General features: G+C 35.2%; 4 protein-coding genes across 4 annotated transcripts; 1 reads left to right on the top strand and 3 right to left on the bottom strand.

Annotated features, from left to right (window-relative positions):
• Window positions 1–313: 313 nt before the first annotated feature.
• LOC116165248 (PHD finger protein 23-like) lies at window positions 314–8,106 on the bottom strand. The gene is made up of 5 exons (XM_031479520.1): window positions 7,940–8,106; window positions 7,809–7,839; window positions 7,584–7,688; window positions 7,268–7,531; window positions 314–1,958 (listed from the first exon to the last, which is right to left on the bottom strand). The coding sequence occupies exons 2-5, from the start codon at window positions 7,821–7,823 to the stop codon at window positions 1,863–1,865; spliced, it is 480 nt and encodes a 159-aa protein (XP_031335380.1). The 5' UTR covers window positions 7,824–7,839; window positions 7,940–8,106; the 3' UTR covers window positions 314–1,862.
• Window positions 8,107–9,734: 1,628 nt separating this feature from the next.
• Window positions 9,735–11,182, bottom strand: LOC116165247 (UMP-CMP kinase-like). The gene is made up of 4 exons (XM_031479519.1): window positions 11,029–11,182; window positions 10,744–10,863; window positions 10,412–10,696; window positions 9,735–10,205 (listed from the first exon to the last, which is right to left on the bottom strand). Exons 2-4 carry the CDS (start codon window positions 10,855–10,857, stop codon window positions 9,972–9,974), a joined length of 633 nt encoding a protein of 210 aa, XP_031335379.1. The 5' UTR covers window positions 10,858–10,863; window positions 11,029–11,182; the 3' UTR covers window positions 9,735–9,971.
• Window positions 11,183–13,090: 1,908 nt separating this feature from the next.
• Window positions 13,091–15,824, bottom strand: LOC116165708 (CSC1-like protein 1). Its single transcript, XM_031480369.1, has 2 exons — window positions 15,561–15,824; window positions 13,091–15,508 (listed from the first exon to the last, which is right to left on the bottom strand). Exon 2 carries the CDS (start codon window positions 15,506–15,508, stop codon window positions 13,316–13,318), a length of 2,193 nt encoding a protein of 730 aa, XP_031336229.1. The 5' UTR covers window positions 15,561–15,824; the 3' UTR covers window positions 13,091–13,315.
• A 1,182-nt stretch (window positions 15,825–17,006) lies between these two features.
• LOC116165588 (translocon-associated protein subunit beta) lies at window positions 17,007–17,942 on the top strand. Its single transcript, XM_031480154.1, has 2 exons — window positions 17,007–17,528; window positions 17,586–17,942. Exons 1-2 carry the CDS (start codon window positions 17,154–17,156, stop codon window positions 17,787–17,789), a joined length of 579 nt encoding a protein of 192 aa, XP_031336014.1. The 5' UTR covers window positions 17,007–17,153; the 3' UTR covers window positions 17,790–17,942.
• Window positions 17,943–18,980: the final 1,038 nt, after the last annotated feature.

The raw sequence follows: 18,980 nt of genomic DNA, 5'->3' as shown, positions 1-18,980 counted from the left end.
GCACAATAACAGCCACTTTCGGTACCAAATTTGACATCCGCTTCTAAAGCATATCATTATTTATGTCCAAAAAAAAACCAAAGAGAAATGAGGTTGGACAGACGGCGTTAGGAAAGTGTGCATTGCCGGGAAAGAAATAGTCGCCAAGATAGGTCGTCGCCGGGTATAAATTGCCTGGATGACGAATGCAGGGATATTAATGGTCGCCGGGATGGGATGCACCGAAGAAAGTACCCTCATTGGTTTAAATTCCAAACGAAATGAGGGAAATACAAGGAAAAGGACGCAGAAAAAAACAAAAAAAAAACATTCATGCATTCTGCAAGATTTTACCAATCACTGCATATACACATATTAATTTTATTTCAAATACATCATCCTGTAAAAAGTACACTATTATTTCTATTATTATCTTATAATAATCAGTCACAAGTTACAGTGTTGTGACTTGGTGATAATGCAATCAAGAATATATGCAAGTCTGCAGTCAAAGTAAATACCTATGAAAATATAACAATTAAAAATAGGCAATTTACATAAAACAATTATCCAAAAATTTGGTTACTTTCAACAATACACATTTCAATTAATACTAAACTTTAGTAATTTAATTATATACATCATTAAAAAAACATGTTTAAGTCATAACCAAGTCAAAACGAAACTAGACGTAACTAAAATGTCTCGCACTACACACTGCAGAAACAACATTTACTTATATTGTAATCACACCAGTTTTCATCGTAAGAACCAATGGATAACGCTTCAGACAAGTGTGGTATGGTTTCATACCGATACAACAATATTAATAAACGAAAAAATGTGACGCAAGTAAATTGTGCCCCTACCATTATAATGAATAATGACAAATTGCGTAATTTTTTATTTATTTCAATCAAGCTTCTACAAGTCACTAACATTTAATGATATTCCAAAAATTGAAAGAAAATGAAACAGCACAACAGCAACATAACTGCATTACAATACCCTGAAGTGCAACCAAAAATGATACAATAAAATGCGCGTCAATATACAATTTCTTAAATTACAGAACTCTCCATTCTAGTAGAACAGTTCAAATGCAGTCTTTTTAATTTGCAAACTGTTCTAGGGCTTTGGCCAAATTCAAATCGACATCTACCAACATTCTTTTACGAGTATAGTATTATCACAGAATAATTGGTATAAAATTTAAAATTGTTAATAGTAGTTATTTAAAAAAACGATACTACCAATTATGTTATTGTTAACGTAAATATACTACCACAAATAATTTAACAAAAATAATCACAATCACAAAGCAGATTCATTGATATGAAAACTAATATAGTTAACGTATATTAAAGCCACTAACCAGTTAACTGATTAACAATAATAAAAATAACTAAAACGCAATTGCTGTTTCATAATCTATTAAAAGAATCAAATACATAATATACACTAGCCTAGTTAATTGAAAATTGAAATCATAATTTAAAAATCAATACGACCATAGGCAGATAAATTAAAATCCCACGTAGTGAAAAAATTGAAATAAAAATTAAAAACTATAGCACAGAATGCAGGCGGATCTTAGTACACACTTCACTGTAGCTAACACAGTATTTTATGTATCAATATTTGATATATCAGCTTCTAGCTAATTATCAAACGTCATTAGAAAAAGTAAAGGAAATTTAGTATCACACGGTATCACACTACTTGTAAATGAACAAATATGATATAATCGAACTACCGAAAATCTTAATAGTAATCTTAATAGAAATATAATTTCTTAGAATCTGCTATCTAAAATTTACATTATATAATAATATTTACACAAATATACAATTGCTGTCTCTATATTATTATGTACAATAGGTTTAGGAAGTTTTCTTATGGCGTTTATTTTTAAAATGTGAAGAAGGCGAAGCTGCTCTTTTTTTTTCATCAGCTTTGCACATGGCACAATGGAACACCTGTTAACGAATAAATGTGTTAGTGTTACTAAGTCGATCAAATAGATAACAATACTCAAATTCAGTTCTAAAACTAATATATAAAAAAAATAATTGTTCTGTAAAAAACAGTACCAGTTTCTCACAGCTGGTGGTTGAATTATTAGATTTTATATGGTGCTGCTTAAGACCTAAGACTTCAAACTCGCAAAGACACATAATTCTCTATTTTTACATTGGTTGCACCCATCATAACATGAGATTTCGGACGTATCCCGCTTTTGGTACCCTAATTCAAAAGGGAAAACATCATTGTCTGTACTTTTATATTGTATTCAAATTTGTTGTTAATTTCGATTTCCATTAATTTACTTTTTCATGTAAGTTTTTGAATACACCCTTTGCCAAGAACTCTCCTGTGCACGTTCAATGGACTATCAACACATAAATTCTGGTTTGTTACTTTGATTATGAATATAATTATTACAACAAGCCAGGGACATAAACAGGAGGGTTTTTTTGGGCGGTTCAAACCTGCCCGAAAACTTTTTAAATTAATCATACAATACACTGGGATAGTCGTGACGTGATTACAGTTTGGGAATTTTGAAGTTCTGAACACCATAGTAAAATCTGTTCAGAATATGACCATTATGCAAATAGTACCTAGAATTCCATATAAGAATGCTTACTTAGAACTACTATTTACTGACCTGTACAACAAAAAATAAGGCATCTTATCTACAAATTCGTAAACGCAGAACATTAAATTAATGCTTTTAGGGGCTGTGTTCCTAATTTACAATTACTGAGTGGTTTTTTTCATTTAGTGAAAAATTTGAAGATAAAATTGGAGCAGATACATTTGCTGGATCGTTAGGCGGTGGTTCCAGTGGATGAGAATTCGTACGAAAATTTAATCGCACGAATTCTTAAGAAATTTGTTCCTACGAATACTTACAGACAGAGTGGTTGTATTGGACAAGAAAAGGTTTCAGTTACTGAATCGTATTTGTTGAAAACGCCTTTAATGAGATTTATTTGATTGGAAAAGAGAAGACGGTTTTGGGTAGACGCTTAGTTTCTCCTCAACTTCCTACCACAATTTTTAATTTAATTTCCTATTAACGTACCGCTTACTTTTTAGCGCATTTTTGAAAAAAAAAATACTCTATTATACAATAGCTAGACTAGAAATTTTCACTAAAAGCTTTCTGCTACAGTGTAGATGTGCAGCCTCTAGTCTATTTTTTTCGTAAGATCGATAATTTTAAACTTTGCTAATAAAATACTGATCCAGATTACCAAAAATGCACTTTCATCATGCATATGCTGATTTACAACTTGTTTGGTTCCATAACGACCGTCGTTCCTCAACGAGTGTAATTAACTTTTCACTATATATTTATATAAGTACATCAACTTTGTATTTGCGCGGCTGACCGACAAAAAACAAAATATTTTGTTCGCATCAGAACAACCGTACAAACTAGTGAGAATACATACAAAATAGGCCAAACTACTACTGTAACCGCATATTATGCATTTATTCACTTCAGATGCTGTGTGGAAATTTCCCACTTGAAATTATTACTGATCTTGTGTTAATGTATTTAACAAATGTGTTTTGAAATTGGATGTGTACTTCACAAAATCCCACAAGTCACATTTAAATCCTTGCAGGGATCTTCAAAGATGTTAAGATGTGCTTTAAGTCTGGATGTATGCTTGGTGATGAAAGCGCACTGGGCACACTTTAAATCCTTGGTGATCTTGTATGTTAACAAAATAATTTCTTTTGGCCATATTTATATTTTAAAAGATTTACCAAAAGGTATCTCATTACTTTTAAACATAAAGCTTCTTTATTTGGTCACATGAATTTTGTCTCTATAGTTATTTCCATCATCCTGATCAAGTTAAACTATAATAATAATAATGTTTATTTAGTAAAAAACAATTTCACATTGTAACACATCGTCACAAACAATACATTTACGAGGTGGTCTTCACAAAATCAAGAAATTCTTTTTCGTTATAGAACGCGTTATGTATCAACATAGATTTAATTTTTTGTTTAAACTTCGGTATATAGTTTACAATATATGACCTAGGCAGTGCATTAAAGTAACGGCAAGCATTGTACGCCGGAGATCTCTTAAAAAATGTATGATGAAATCATCATTTTTATTATTTATAAAAGTGAAATTTATTGGTTAAACATGGTTTTGTAGAGATTTTGGGCTATTAAATATATATTAAAAATTAATTATAGTGTGAAGGTAATATTTTTAATAGATAACATTGACTGATAAAAGCCCTGAATTATAAGTATCTGTTGATAAACATTAATTAAACTGTAAACAATGTAGGTATTCAGTTCGTTCGTTCAGTTCAGATCAATTTAAACATACATTCATGGCATACCTATGTGCAATATTTTGATATTGAGTGGAAGAGAAGCTTACTGCAAACAAACATAGATATCAAAGTTCACACACTACCTTCAAAATTTATCAACTTACCTTTATATCAGAAGAAGTTGAAATATCGCCAAAGAAACCGTTCTGATTTCACACAACTAATCATAAATAATTGATAAGACGCATTTCCGTTAGTTCCTTTTATTGAACTGTCTAAGATGTATAATAAATGGATTATTAACATTTGAGATTAATTGCACTTTATGATAAAAAAAAGCTGGAGACATGGACACATGTATAGAAGCAATCCTTATCACTTACAACAAATTTTTTGACAAAATTTCAGTTCAATAAAAAGACGGTTAGGTTGTAATGGAACCGAATTTGCCCGCTAAAATTCAATTTAAATATTCTCAAAGCAAGCGAAAGAATTAAAGTTTCTTTGTATCCTTTCCGAGTGAAATTCTCTTCTGAGAGGCCAACTCCTAGCGTTTTCATACAAGGTTGACATGTCATGACCAGAGCTACTAAAGACTACTCGGTGTGGGATTTGGACTGGCCATCCAATATCCAAACTTACGTGAATTTATTGTAATGTTTTAATGATTGGTTTTTTATGTTATGTGTGTCAAATATTAATTCTTTAGGAATTCCAGTGGAGTCTATAATTCGACATTATATTAATTTACTTAACAACCATCATAATATGCATCCATGTCCTTAAAGATAACTAGTTTTGCTATAAAGTTTAATATTTGTTGGCTGGTTTTTTTTTGGTCAGTTCTTTTTTTTCCCAGCCTATTTTTATATTTGTACCTACTCGGTGAACTACCATTTTCTAAATTTAATGTTGCAATGCAAATTATTTTGATTAAATCTCGGTTTTTAAAGCATGTATTTGTTTTATTTGTATTCCTTACTTGATCCTCAATCTGACAGGCAACACATATCTTGTAGCGACTTTTGAAAACACAACGTAGTATGTGGTCCTAGTATTCAGGTTAGGTAGCTTTGTGTAGACGATCATGTGCCAGGGGGTTAAGTTAGTTTGGGAGGGAAAGTTTTGAATTTAAACCTTGAGTTGCGCAGCCCCTGGGGACAGGCCTGGGTACGTCACAAGGTGGAAGGACAGACGATCGCTTGAAAATATTCCGAACATTAAACAAAATGTGAAAATGTTGAGCGAAAAAAATTATAAAACTAGGTGCATATAATTCAAATCCAAAAAAATCATACTTTGAGTGATACAGATTACAGAAATTCCTTGGATAAAATGATCCGTGGCACCATGTACATAATTGGTGATCAAAGTCACTGTAATCTAGATCAACATGAGTGAATATGAAACTGTAATTTTGTTTTATATATATATATATATATATATATAGGATTGTTGGAATGAGGAACGTCTGTTTTTCATACGTTTCGGCGATCTTAATGTAACAACCCATTGTTGTCATACGCCCACGTGTACTTTTATGTTCAAATGAAATTTCATTCTGCTAATGAGAAAGGAATGTTGACTTGGTCCTATAATATTTTTACGAAATTAATATTAGATTAGAATTCACAATAAAGACAGAGTATATATTCTCGCTAATGGATATTAATTGACATAGGTATTATTGTTTTGCCGGGCTGTGTGGCGCAGAGGTGTGGAAGCCTGACTGCGGCACTAAGGGTCCCTAGTTCGACTCCAGGTTCGGAATGGATATTTGTAAATGTATAGTGGGTTGGGTTGGCAGAGCAGCCTTGGCTTAAATCCCGCCCGTTTAACAATAAAAACCAAAAACAATTTACGTTAATAAATTATTATATAAATTATGTTCTCTATAATCTATATAATCACACCTCGATTTGCCCGAAACTAACATGTTTTTGTTGTAAAGAACACACTATAATGGCACTTTCTCACGTGGAGATTAATTCGCTCTACTCGCCCACTATATGTTTGATTTACACATGTATTGCACAAACTATAAGGTTAAGATCTTTTTTGTTAAATGAGTAGTTTTTTTTCAATTACTGGCGATTATTTATCTTTCGTTAAAACAATAAAGCATTATTACTTACCAAAAATGGAGGAAAAAAAAGAAAAACCTTAGTCTGATCAGAAATTCAAAGTGCATAGAATCCTATAGAAGTAGCAACTTAGAATCACTTTGAGATCATCTGAAATGACTTGAAGTCACATTGAAATTATTTGTAATCGTCTAAAATCCAATTTGAAATCACATTCCAATCCCCTGAAATTTTTTGCAGTTTTGAAATGTAGCGTAGGTATACCTCGGCGTATACCTTGTTTAAAGACGAATTCTCCCTCAAGTTTTGCAGTAGTGTTAGTGTTAGATGGAACACACTGTATTAATCTTTTATTTTTGGACTAAATAAACTGCTCTACTTGTAACAAGTAGGTACAGTATGGTTTGCCACAGAATGTGTAGGGAGTTTTAACGCCATTTGTAAAGACCTTAACGTGACGTTAACGCATATTGGCTTTAAGTGTCATAAAATGACATTTTTGAATTTTCAGAGATTTTGAATTTTTACATTTGGATTCCGTGTAATTTTTAAAATTCGACAATTCTTTGAATTGCCAATAGTTTTTATTCACAAACGAAATTTCGGGGAATTAAAAATGGACTTTTGCTAGATTAACTGCAGTGCAGAGCAGTGTGTAGCAATAATGTTAAAATTGGAAGCACCTACCTAAAACATATGCTTGTATAACCAGAACAGAGCTTGAAGAATAACGAGATTAGTGTGTTAACAAGTTAATAAGTGATTGGCTTTGATTCCATAAATTTATGCCATTACAAAGATAAAAAACGTTTATGACTCAGAGTTGCAAAATCTCTGCGAAATTGTGTGCAATTCGGTTTTCTAATACGAAATAGTAGCACTTACATCAGGTATATTGGTTTTCTTAATTCGTGCACATGATAAATGAATCCATGTAAGACAACGCGAACATTCGATCATGGGCCGACCAGCGAACGGTTTTCCACAATAACATGTAACTAAGTCGTGGGAATCACTACCTTCGTCCGTTTCATCCTCACTAGGTTTATACTCCTGAGTAGAGCTAGCTGTCTCCGAATTCGATTCAGAATTTACACTGCTACCTGAACTATCTAATGGCGGGCTATGGTTAACATTACTTCGTAGTTCCTACAAACAGAAATCCTAGAATTGACACCAAATTGCAACATGCAAAACTCACCTCAGTTTTCTGTGCATCGTAATTTTCGTATTCCAATACGTAAGTACAAAATAAATAGAAATCTTCGCTAGTTCTGGGACGTTTACGTTCTTTTGCATCTTCCTTCTAAAAAATATAACATGGGTATTACAATAATTACATAAAAATGGTAGAGAAATCAAAATATAATTTAGAACCTAACCTACTTGTTTGGTCAATAAATTTTAATAGAAATAATTCACTTACGTTTTCCTCATCCATTTTCTCAACTATAAGCCTGCAAAGCAAAATAAATTGTTAATTAAAATGAAAATAATTAATAACTATTTATACGAATATGCTATCACTAACTTCCAGAAATAAAAGTAAAAACTTACCAATTTGCTAGCAAATTGTCATTTCCCAAAAAATGCCTTCGTTTTGTAAAATGAAATTCCTGTATGCATTCCACTTTAAAAGCTAAACTAACAATTTTCAGCTAAGTATTAAAGCTTTTCTTCAGAACTTTGAAATGTCTCAATAGAAGTATACACTTGAACGTCAAAGAAAAGAATGGTTATATCAATCTTCCCTCTCTACAAAACCGACCACCATCGTTTACGCGCGAAATTTGAATTTCTTAAACTTCGCTAGCATACAGGGTGGTCTGCAACTAAAGCGCTCTGTGGTAAATAGTCAAGACGAATATTTTGATTTTATTATTTGTTGACCCACAACATGACAAACAACAATAAACAAAGAACAACACACAACAAAAAAAACCTCACCCCCGACTTGGAAACAACGCTTGATAAATCGCATCGATGACATCAAATGTGACTTGGGACAATTACACAATAAATAAAGAACTCGTTTCTTCTAACACGACAAGTACAACACATAACTATACAAAACTAAACAACAAACCATAACGAACATAAAGATACACTCACACAAACCGTTTAACACGCTATAGGGAAACTGGTAGATAGAAAGCGCTATAACACAATTTAAACATAACGAAAAACTATTTTACAGATCACTAACACAAAACAGCACTAATGAAAAACTCATTCCACTCTACACTCACTCCAGCAATACCGGTCTGACTTATAGGTATAACAAAGACATTATACACAATCCACTTGCCCCGTGGATTACTACAGAAACCACACGCACTGAATACATTACCCCTATGAATAATACAAACATCACTACAACAGACATCATTCAAACTATTAATCACTTACACAACTGGAAAAGTCCAGGCATTGATAACATGTTGAACATCCTGCTGATGGTTCTTTGATGGACGGGATCTCGGCCATACGAACAGCTCGTTGAACAATGTCATTGAGTTCCGAGTGGCGTGAAAATCTTCCCTGACTTTTTACAGCGTTAAAAGTACCTAGCATGAAACTGGTTGAAGGGACATATGCACAGGGGCAAGGGTGAGCTACACGGATATCAGCACCTAGACGGAGTGAGACTGAAATACGCAAAACATCCATTAGAGAGATGGGTGCACATCTGTCGTGACGGTATGGCTTTCAGACAATCTCCAGCATGTTCAGTGGCATTCGCGAGAAGCCATTCACGACCTTCTTGATTATGTTCTGGTTGTATTTTATTAGTGCACAGTAGTAGGTGACGTTCAGTTTTGGGAGTTCCCAAGACTTTTGTTTCTGCCGATTTGTGGATGTCAGGTCGTCGCACCCAGTTACGGACCAATCTGAGATTGCTTCTGCCAGTGTTGCATCTACTCATCTAAATTTTGCTGTTTTTCTAATACCAGGGAGCAAAGAAAATCAGTTTTCTTAAGACTGAACATCTGGAATCTCACATAGATCACACTCATCTGTGTTTGTTGCACTTGGTGGGTGGTAAGCTCATTGGAAAAACTTGGAACTCCACTGACATTGCAAAAACATGTTAATCATTTTGTACCAATAAAACTGAAAATTATACATAATAGTTGTACCAACATTAGTGCATTAATTGCATTGAGAGCAACAACTTGTTCCCATTTAATCACTGTTGCCAGTCTGTAAATGTTCTAAGGCAAAAGACTAAATTGAACGTGGATTATTGATGTAGGTAACCACTTAAAATTAATAAGTACATTATATTTTACAATTATTTGTTATAGATTAAGATTTTACGTTATATATTTACATAAAAAAACATGTCAAACTTGCACAACAGAGATTTTATTTTAAAAAGGAACATAAACAAATTATTTCTAGTCTTCTAAACAAAAATGCTAAATGTAAAGCTATACATTTTACTAACTAACTAAAACTTTGACTTAACTTAAATGCTAAACAAATGAAACATAAACTATACTCTTTTGTAACATATTCATATACTTAATAAATTGTTCTCTTACAGTAACATTAAATATAATTTTGGATCATACTAGCAATGGAGTTAAACTTCACTGTTTCCTTCTACGCTCTTAAAAAGTACTTTTATATCCTCAAACACTTTTTCAATAGACTGTGTGGCATCAACCGTGCGCACCATATTCAGATTACGATAATGATCTATAATTGGTGTGGTTTCATTAGTGAAAATGTTAAGACGTTTTTGAGCGGACACCAGATTATCATCTGAACGACCACTTCCAGCAGCTCCTCTTGCCATTAGTCTCCCCATAAAAACCTAAACAAATAGTTAACTGTAAACCTCTTTTCATATATGACGTGATAATGAATTAAACAATTTTTCTTTCTTATCAGGTATCTGGGGATTTATGGACAAGACAATAAGGAATTGAAGGAACCTAAAGTGTATAACATTTACACAATAAGATGGAAAAATGATTTACTTCTAGTGTTAAAAGTATCAACACCAGGGGAAACACGTACCGAACTTGGACACTCCAAGCACAGAATGAATTGCAAGTGAACTTTGTCAGCAACTCGCCGATTCCAGCCATCCAAATTATCTTGGTTTCGAGGAAATCCATCAATTAAGAATTTGTCTTTCCCAGAGATCTCCATTGCTCGTTCTAATAAACTACACGTAATATCAACGGGCACAATTTTTCCTTCTCGTATATATTCCTCAATCAATTCCCCAAATTCGGACTTCGGATTCAGGCGTTCCTCACGCAACAAATCACCCGCGGATAGGTGAACATATCCGAACTCCTAAAAGAGCCAGTAAATTAGATTTAGCTCAACGCAATTGCACCTACCTTGACAATTTTCGCACATTGAGTTCCTTTACCGGAACCGGGTCCTCCTAGTACAAATACTACGTTGGGAACCATTTTATTAACGTAACGAAACGTCGACAGAAAAATGCGCATACAAATCTGAAAATTACGTTAGAAAACTTAATCCTCTTCAATAATAAATCAATCAATGTCACATAACCTTAAAACTAATTTGAAAAGCAGTTAGCAGACTGTTATGACTTGAGACAAGACGAGAATCCACAACGTAAGTAAAGTGGTTAATAGATGAAAATATGTACTTACAAAACGATTAAATTAAATTTCAAATATAGGTACAAACAGTTTTATGAAACACTTTCGGCTTCTGCTACCCTGTACTGGAGATGTTTTGACCAATCACAGACACTTGCAGTGTGTTACCGGTGGTCGGCGACTACTTGCAGATGTGATGCATATTGACTCCCTCGATACTGCGCAAACGCAAGCGCGCTAAAATTTGAATTTGCTTTAACGCCCTCGAAATAATAAAGCGTTTGGTCATCGCTATCCTCTGTTTTTAAACTAACAGGAGTAAATTGAAAAGTCTGATTTACATCCGAAAAAGTTACTAAATTTAGTAACTTTTGGGAAATTGTTTTAAGTATGATACATACGTACACATGTGCATTATGGGTTGCCTACTACATAAGGCATACATTATAAAAAATGCAGTGTTGATTTTTTTTATGGCTTTTTAATACACTTTACCCTACACAATTTGGTTTACAAGAAATTTTAATTATTATGTAGACATAAATGCAATCATTTTATAAAATCAAAAGGTGCTAGCTACAATATATTGTAAAGTTACAGCATTCCCTACTACGAAACCAATTTCGAAAGAAAATTCAAAGGGCTGTAACTTTTGAACTAGTAGCCCAATCTTGGAACTGTTTGAAATTATGGATTCTACAGGCCACATTCTATAAGAAAATTTTTTTCCGGGTCGATCTGAGACAATTTTTTTTTTCGGGCTCAAAAAAAAGGCAGTGTATAACCTTCCTTTTTTACCAAAAATCGACTGCACCAAAATTTCTCGGGAAAACACTTTTTCTTATTAATTTTGGTGCGTAGAATCCAAAACAATTCGTACTTTTTCGATCAGACTTCTCAATCAAAAGTTATAGACTAGAAACCAATTTCGAAAGAAAATTCAAAGGGCTGTAACTTTTGAACTAGTAGCCCAATCTTGGAACTGTTTGAAATTATGGATTCTACAGGCCACATTCTATAAGAAAATTTTTTTTCCGGGTCGATCTGAGACAATTTTTTTTGAGGGGCTCAAAAAAAGGCAGTGTATAACCTTCCTTTTTTACCAAAAATCGACTGCACCAAAATTTCTCGGGAAAACACTTTTTCTTATTAATTTTGGTGCGTAGAATCCAAAACAATTCGTACTTTTTCGATCAGACTTCTCAATCAAAAGTTATAGACTAGAAACCAATTTCGAAAGAAAATTCAAAGGGCTGTAACTTTTGAACTAGTAGCCCAATCTTGGAACTGTTTGAAATTATGGATTCTACATGCCACATTCTATAAGAAAATTTTTTTTCCGGGTCGATCGGAGACAATTTTTCTTGAGGGGCTCAAAAAAAGGCAGTGTACAACCTTCCTTTTTTACCAAAAGTCGACTGCACCAAAATTTCTCGGGAAAACACTTTTTCTTATTAATTTTGGTGCGTAGAATCCAAAACAATTCGTACTTTTTCGATCAGACTTCTCAATCAAAAGTTATAGACTGAAAACCAATTTCGAAAGAAAATTCAAAGGGCTGTAACTTTTGAACTAGTCGATCTGAGACAATTTTTCTTGAGGGGCTCAAAAAAAGGCAGTGTACAACCTTCCTTCTTTACCAAAAATCGACTGCACCGCGCCTTAGATCTATCGGCGTAAGGTAGTGTGGGATTCTCTTTCTGATCCAGGTCGACCTACCCAGTCAAACCAGTCCTTGGCCTCGCTGCCTAGCATGTTTACTGTCAGGAACTGTTTTCCATTTCCTTCTGCCATATATTCTATATAGTGAAATAAAAATAAACGTTTAGGATGATTCTGTAGCTCCAACGACATTATGCCCCAAAAACTCCCTCCATCTTAAGTGTTTAAATTTTGGAAGGTGCACAGTGGTGCATCCGCAAGAGTCACAATCGGAGACCCATTCGTTCACCTTGTCTTTGGCCCTTCCTCATGCATAAGTTTGATCATTCCCGGTTGTTTTTGTGTTTGAAGTTTAAAAATACCATTGATTTACGAATGTTGGTTTTTAACATAATTATATTTTTTAATTTACATAAAATTTACATAATGATACAGCATTATATAACAATATTACACACTAGTGTTATCAAAATTTGAAAAAATACTGGATATACATATATTATTTTCAAGCAATATAATACTAACAGGATAAAAAAACTTTAATGCACCATACACGTCTAAGATAAAATGTCTTTAGATAGGCCAAACTTAATAACATTTTAACACGAAAACACATATAAATACTAAATAGTTGAAGTATGTAATCACAGCCAAGTAAGGTTTTTCAGCACGCAATTCAAGTAGTAAGTGAAGATGATGTGGAAAGACGTTTTCCTAAATCGCTAATATTGGAAGAACCATAGTCCGGCGATAAAAGACTTGGGGTGCTAGTTTGCGAATGAACTTTAATCAGTACAGGGGCAACGTACCGCTCCACCTGCTCGGGCAAATTATTAACGGAGAGGGCTGTAGGTTTACAAGAAGGAAAGGGACCCATAATAAAGAAAAAGCCACAAGTTGCAATTAGTCCCAATATCAATATAATGGACATTATTCCCAACCCTCCTCGGACAAACGCGAACGCTAGCATTATTATTTGCAACAAAATGAAAGCGACTCTAACATTGCGAACAGCAGAAACGTGGAGGCGCTGACCTTCACCACTCATTGCACTGGGCCTATAGACAAAGTAGATATTATGCTTATCCACTAAATGTTTGAAACACAAATACATTAAACCGAAGGGGGTTATTAGAGGACAAATTAAGCTATACACTGTGCTAGTAGTGAAGATAAGTAAAGTCCACGCGTAATGAATGCCAAAGGGAAATTCGGAAAGAATCGCCTTTTGAATACTGATTTTTTCTGCTAGAGATCTCGCTATAAGTAGTCGCCATACGTACATTGCCAACTCCGGAAACCGAAGCAACTCTAACCCTGTACCGATTAGCGCTGAAGTTATAACGTAATTAACAAAAAACGCGCCCTTGTCCGGTAGAAAAACGCATTCCCATCTGTAGTTTTGCCCACCAGGTTTCACTGACCATTCCAGTAACGCCTGAGCGCTAGTCAACCCCAAAGAGGGTAGGATCAGTACCATAAATAGTAAGAAATAAAAGGTTTTTTGCATTGTGGCGAAGTTTTGCTCGGACTTTGTCCAGTGAGACATCCACTGGTCAGAATAGGAAACAATTACAGGCATCAACGCGGACATGGTTAACAACAGAAGGGTAGGTAGAAATTCGGATAGTAAAGGGCTTGCTTTCTTTATGATTTCCTCTTGGGACGCGGTCCACGTATTTAGAAAGGTCACTACGATTGCAGGTGTAGTCAAGAAAAACAAAATGAAAAATAGAATGCAATTAATTAGAATGGCTTTGGAGTACCAATTCCGTGAGGAAACCTGCAGGTTTTCCCAAATTATATCGGGAGGTGCTGGCGCTTTCGCAACGCTCCAATGAAAACGAGTGCCCGGTACAAAGGAATGTACAACATACTGGGCTGCTTCTTCCGTGTCGAAAGTAATGAAGGCTATGCCTAAAGGTTCTTGCGCGGTTTGTCGTCGGGCATTAATTACGGCGGTCCGCAAGCGTTCCTCTTCGGTGGTATAATATTCTAAAGCGTTCTTGGTTTTCCAAGGGCAACAAATGATGCAGCCGTATGGTTGCACTTTCATAGAAGTTTCATTATTCATTACGCAGAAAGACATTGCCTCGTGAGCAGATTCGCGTTGCTCCTCCAATTGTGTGAGATCTTTTATTCTATACGCCATTTGAACATCTTTAATTTGAATGTTCGGGTAACGTACGGAAAAATAACTACGTATATCCTCGATGTTCCTGTGATTACGTGAAATGTGGGTTACCATGACAGTACGTGATGAAAGGAGCGTCGAAGTTGGTATTCCACTAGAGCATCGCCGCATTATAAGAATAGCTAATGGCACGAAAGCAAACGACGTAACAACATGTACCCACAACCACTGCGAATTTGGATCTAAATTACTAATGGTCGTGTGACCAAAAGTATACGGCCCTCCTTGAAGATTTCCCCTGAAGTTTACAGGTAGAACGACACACAGGGATAAGAAAGTGATTATGCTAAACAACACTAACAGATGTCTTTGAAAGGATAAGTAGTGGGAGGCATCTGGGCCACAACGAAGAAACAGCCGCTCTTTGTCAATTTTGAACACAGCTGGAAACCACGAACAGCACCCAGAATCAGCCGACAGCGCGTTTTCACCATTTTCCTCGACTATTAATGCCTCTTCGGTGTTTTTATAAAACAGTTGGGTCCATTTTTCACTCTGAACAAGCGCCAACCTGCCGTAGTCCCACGCACGGCTACGTAATAAAGCAAATAATAAAACAAGTAAGATCCAACAAATCACGTTTAGAATCAGTGTTTCTGGTATTCCCTCGTACACGTTCAGTAAAATGGTATTGTTCGTGTGACGAGTTGCAAAGCAGGTATCGTTATCCATCATCTACAGGTAGGACACTTTAAAAGGAATAATGTCTATTAAATTGGTGACTTACTGTTTGAGGAAATGTCCTAATAGGTGTAGTACATGCACTATTTATGCACACAAATCATCACAAAGTCAAATTGTTGATTCATAGTTGTTTGCACATAGCTACAGTGGAAGTGTATGAGAGGTTTGTATCATTCAGGGGACTATCAATTTATCAATAATTAAATTAAAAAATTATCGCACTTCTAAACAGTTATCATAAATAAAGTGTCTATTAATGAACAGTTATCAACTGACGTTTAAAGGCAAACGTAACCTTTAAGTGTCAACTGAGACAGCTGACTCAAGTGTCAAAAAACAAAAAGACAGCCTTTTTTATATTATAAAGTCTTGTTTACACTTTCTAAAGGTATAAATGGAAGTACAAACAAGAGATGGGGGTATTGAGAATATTACTGTGACGTCACAACACCTTAATGTTGGCAACCCGTCAAACACTACCTCTAAACCATTCTGTATTCATATATTTCCCATAAGTAATTAGAAATATATGTAACTTTCTGCGTTTTTTTAGAGATAAAGGTGTATTAGATCGGTCTACGGTAAATATGCGTTCATCAGCAATTTTTACGTTATATCTTTGAATTCAAACCTTGTATTATCAAATTAACATCAATACCAAACAAAACATTAATAAATGTTGCAGTTTTAAGTAAGTTATTTGAGAGTTCTACAGCTTTAATCGATAGGGGAGGAAAATCTGTCATGTTAAAATTGTGACATACATCAAAGAGCTTGCCAGTATGAAAAAGAAAACTTACAATGTTGAGGCCCTATTTCTCTATTGACCTAGCACTTAGGCACACCAAAGACCCTCTCAATAAAAGATAGGACCATGTGTAGCTTAAGTTGCATCCTCTCAACCGGTTCCAGATATGTCGCTGTCCCTAAGGAGCTGATGTCTGTGTCCGATCAAGGCGTCACAATGAATACATGCTTGGTAGTTTCATCTGCCTTGCCACAGAACCTGCATATGGGCTCTCCTACAAGCCCAATGCTGTGTAGGTGATAGTTGATCATCTAGTGCCCCGTAAGGACACAGGTGATCTTCCTAATCTGGCTTCTGTTCAGTTTTATTAGCTTAGTAGACCCAGATTGTTGCTTTGTTGCCACTGAGCCTAGGATTGACTGATCACCAAGTTTTTAATCCTGGCGTTGACAACAGAGAGAGCAATTCCTAAGTTAGCCTTGGGGCCAACGAAGACCCCACCTGTGCCTGCACGAGCGCTCTATACAGCCCCCCCCATGACAGAAATAGTTTACCTTCCCCTAAGTTAAAAAAAACATTCTAATAAATGTTCATTTTCCATTACTAAACAACTTTATTTAACGGCAAGTGCGGTTTATGTTCCTGGTAACTGTCACGAGACATGGCGACAGTCGTGAGCGGAACGCGGCCAAAGAGATAAGGTTGGTATGCTGTGTTTTTGCGTTCGTTGGCACATGATGTGGAAGGTGCGGGGGGAATGTGAAATTTACACGTGAACCTCTTCTACATTCTACATTACTTCTGTTGTGGTGTAAGGCATGTGTGATTTGTAACATAAAGCTTGAATTTATTCGACATAAAACGGTATACCGCGATACACTCTTTAAAATGGATATAAGAAATTTATTCGTATTGCTGTTTGTAATTATTGGAGTGAATTCTAATAATGAAGAAGAAAGTGGGCCCAGGCTGTTGGTATCTAAACATATTTTAAACAAATATTTAGTTGAAAACATGGACATCTTGATAAAGTACACCATATTCAATGTGGGAAGCTCTGCTGCGATTAACGTTCACTTGGCCGATAGAGGTTTTCATCCAGATGCTTTTGAAGTGGTTGGCGGACAGTTAAGCACCAAGATTGATAGAATCCCTCCTCAAAGTAACTTCACTCATGTCGTCGTCGTGAGACCGACAAAGTATGGGTACTTCAACTTTACTGGGGCACAAGTAACTTATGAGGTGGCAGAAGATGACGCCGAGGTATGTAACGTTTTTTAGTGAGGTCTTCTGTTGCTTATGCATATGTGTTAATTTCAGATTCAAATGGCAGTCAGCAGTGAACCAGGTGAAGGTGCAATCATCGCGTTTAGAGACTACGATAAGAAATTTTCATCACATGTCTTAGACTGGTTAGCATTTGCCGTCATGACTCTACCATCGTTGGCAATTCCATTTTCCTTATGGTTCCGCAGTAAAAATAAGTACGAAAATTTAGCGAAGCCCAGCAAAAAAGGACATTAAATTGTTTCTTCATTGTATATTTGATCATTACAATTTTTTAAGTTATTGATTTTGTTACATCATTTGTTTTATATAACATTCAAATTTTTACCATCGTGGTGTACCTGTACATTTGAAAACACGTAAATGAGAAATATAAGGGTATGATTTGTATTGTGTGTCTTTTATTACCGTGAAGGTATTATTTAAACTTTGAGGGTTTAGTTCCTGTACTGCGACTGGGACCTATTATACTATACCCTCTAGAGACAATATACATCCTTCCGGCCCATATATTTTGGTTTCCTGCTTGGGTTGGGCTATATATCACACCTATGCACTGTGACCCTTGGATCTGTTATGTGTGTCCAATGTTGTACCTACACTGCCTTTTTTGAGCCCCTCAAGAAAAATTGACTCAGATCGACCCGGAAAAAAATTTTATAGAATGTGGCCTGCAGAATCCATAATTTCAAACAGTTCCAAGATTGGGCTACTAGTTCAAAAGTTACAGCCCTTTGAATTTTCTTTCGAAATTGGTTTCTAGTCTATAACTGTTGATTGAGAAGTCCGATCGAAAAAGTACGAATTGTTTTGGATTCTACGCACCAAAATTAATAAGAAAAAGTGTTTTCCCGAGAAATTTGGGTGCAGTCGATTTTTGGTAAAAAAGGAAGGTTATACACTGCCTTTTTTTGAGTCCCTCAAAAAAAATTGTCTCAGATCGACCCGGAAAAAAATGTTTCTTATAGAATGTGGCCTGTAGAATCCATAATTTCAAACAGTTCCAAGATTGGGCTACTAGTTCAAAAGTTACAGCCCTTTGAATTTTCTTTCGAAATTGGTTTCTTTTCTAGTCTATAACTTTTGATTGAGAAGTCTGATCGAAAAAGTACGAATTGTTTTGGATTCTACGCACCAAAATTAATAAGAAAAAGATGCTTAGCTTCGCCACGAAATTGTGACTACTAAGCCCCACCATCCACGATAATGTGCATCCCATTATGGTGGGCTACAATTGGTGTATAGCTATAGGGAGAGGCGGGGATTTAGCTTAGTCTATATTTCCTCCTCATAAAGTTTTGACAGTTCATTAAGGCCGTAATGGCCTTGTTGACCGTTATGGGGATGCGAGGCTTCCAAATCTCTTGTCCAAAATGAGTCCTAAGAATTTGCATTCTGGAGTGGACTCTTGCATGCCCAATCGTAGCT

Source organism: Photinus pyralis, unplaced genomic scaffold (genome assembly GCF_008802855.1).
Source record: "Photinus pyralis isolate 1611_PpyrPB1 unplaced genomic scaffold, Ppyr1.3 Ppyr1.4_LG3a, whole genome shotgun sequence".
Classification (NCBI taxonomy): Eukaryota; Metazoa; Arthropoda; class Insecta; order Coleoptera; family Lampyridae; genus Photinus; species Photinus pyralis.
The sequence above is the reverse complement of the archived record's forward strand: the minus strand, read 5'-3'. Positions and strand labels throughout refer to the sequence as shown.

Coding starts and splice junctions, on each gene's coding strand:
- LOC116165708 (XM_031480369.1), bottom strand. CDS start 15,508: ATGATGGATAACGATACCTGCTTTGCAACTCGTCACACGAACAATACC.
- LOC116165247 (XM_031479519.1), bottom strand. CDS start 10,857: ATGCGCATTTTTCTGTCGACGTTTCGTTACGTTAATAAAATGGTTCCC. Junction 10,697..10,743: donor AATGTGCGAAAATTGTCAAG/GTAGGTGCAATT, acceptor TGGCTCTTTTAG/GAGTTCGGATATGTTCACCT. Junction 10,206..10,411: donor GCTTGGAGTGTCCAAGTTCG/GTACGTGTTTCC, acceptor CTATTTGTTTAG/GTTTTTATGGGGAGACTAAT.
- LOC116165588 (XM_031480154.1), top strand. CDS start 17,154: ATGGATATAAGAAATTTATTCGTATTGCTGTTTGTAATTATTGGAGTG. Junction 17,529..17,585: donor TGGCAGAAGATGACGCCGAG/GTATGTAACGTT, acceptor TGTTAATTTCAG/ATTCAAATGGCAGTCAGCAG.
- LOC116165248 (XM_031479520.1), bottom strand. Junction 7,532..7,583: donor ACGATGCACAGAAAACTGAG/GTGAGTTTTGCA, acceptor TTCTGTTTGTAG/GAACTACGAAGTAATGTTAA. Junction 1,959..7,267: donor AGAAAACCAATATACCTGAT/GTAAGTGCTACT, acceptor ATTCGTTAACAG/GTGTTCCATTGTGCCATGTG.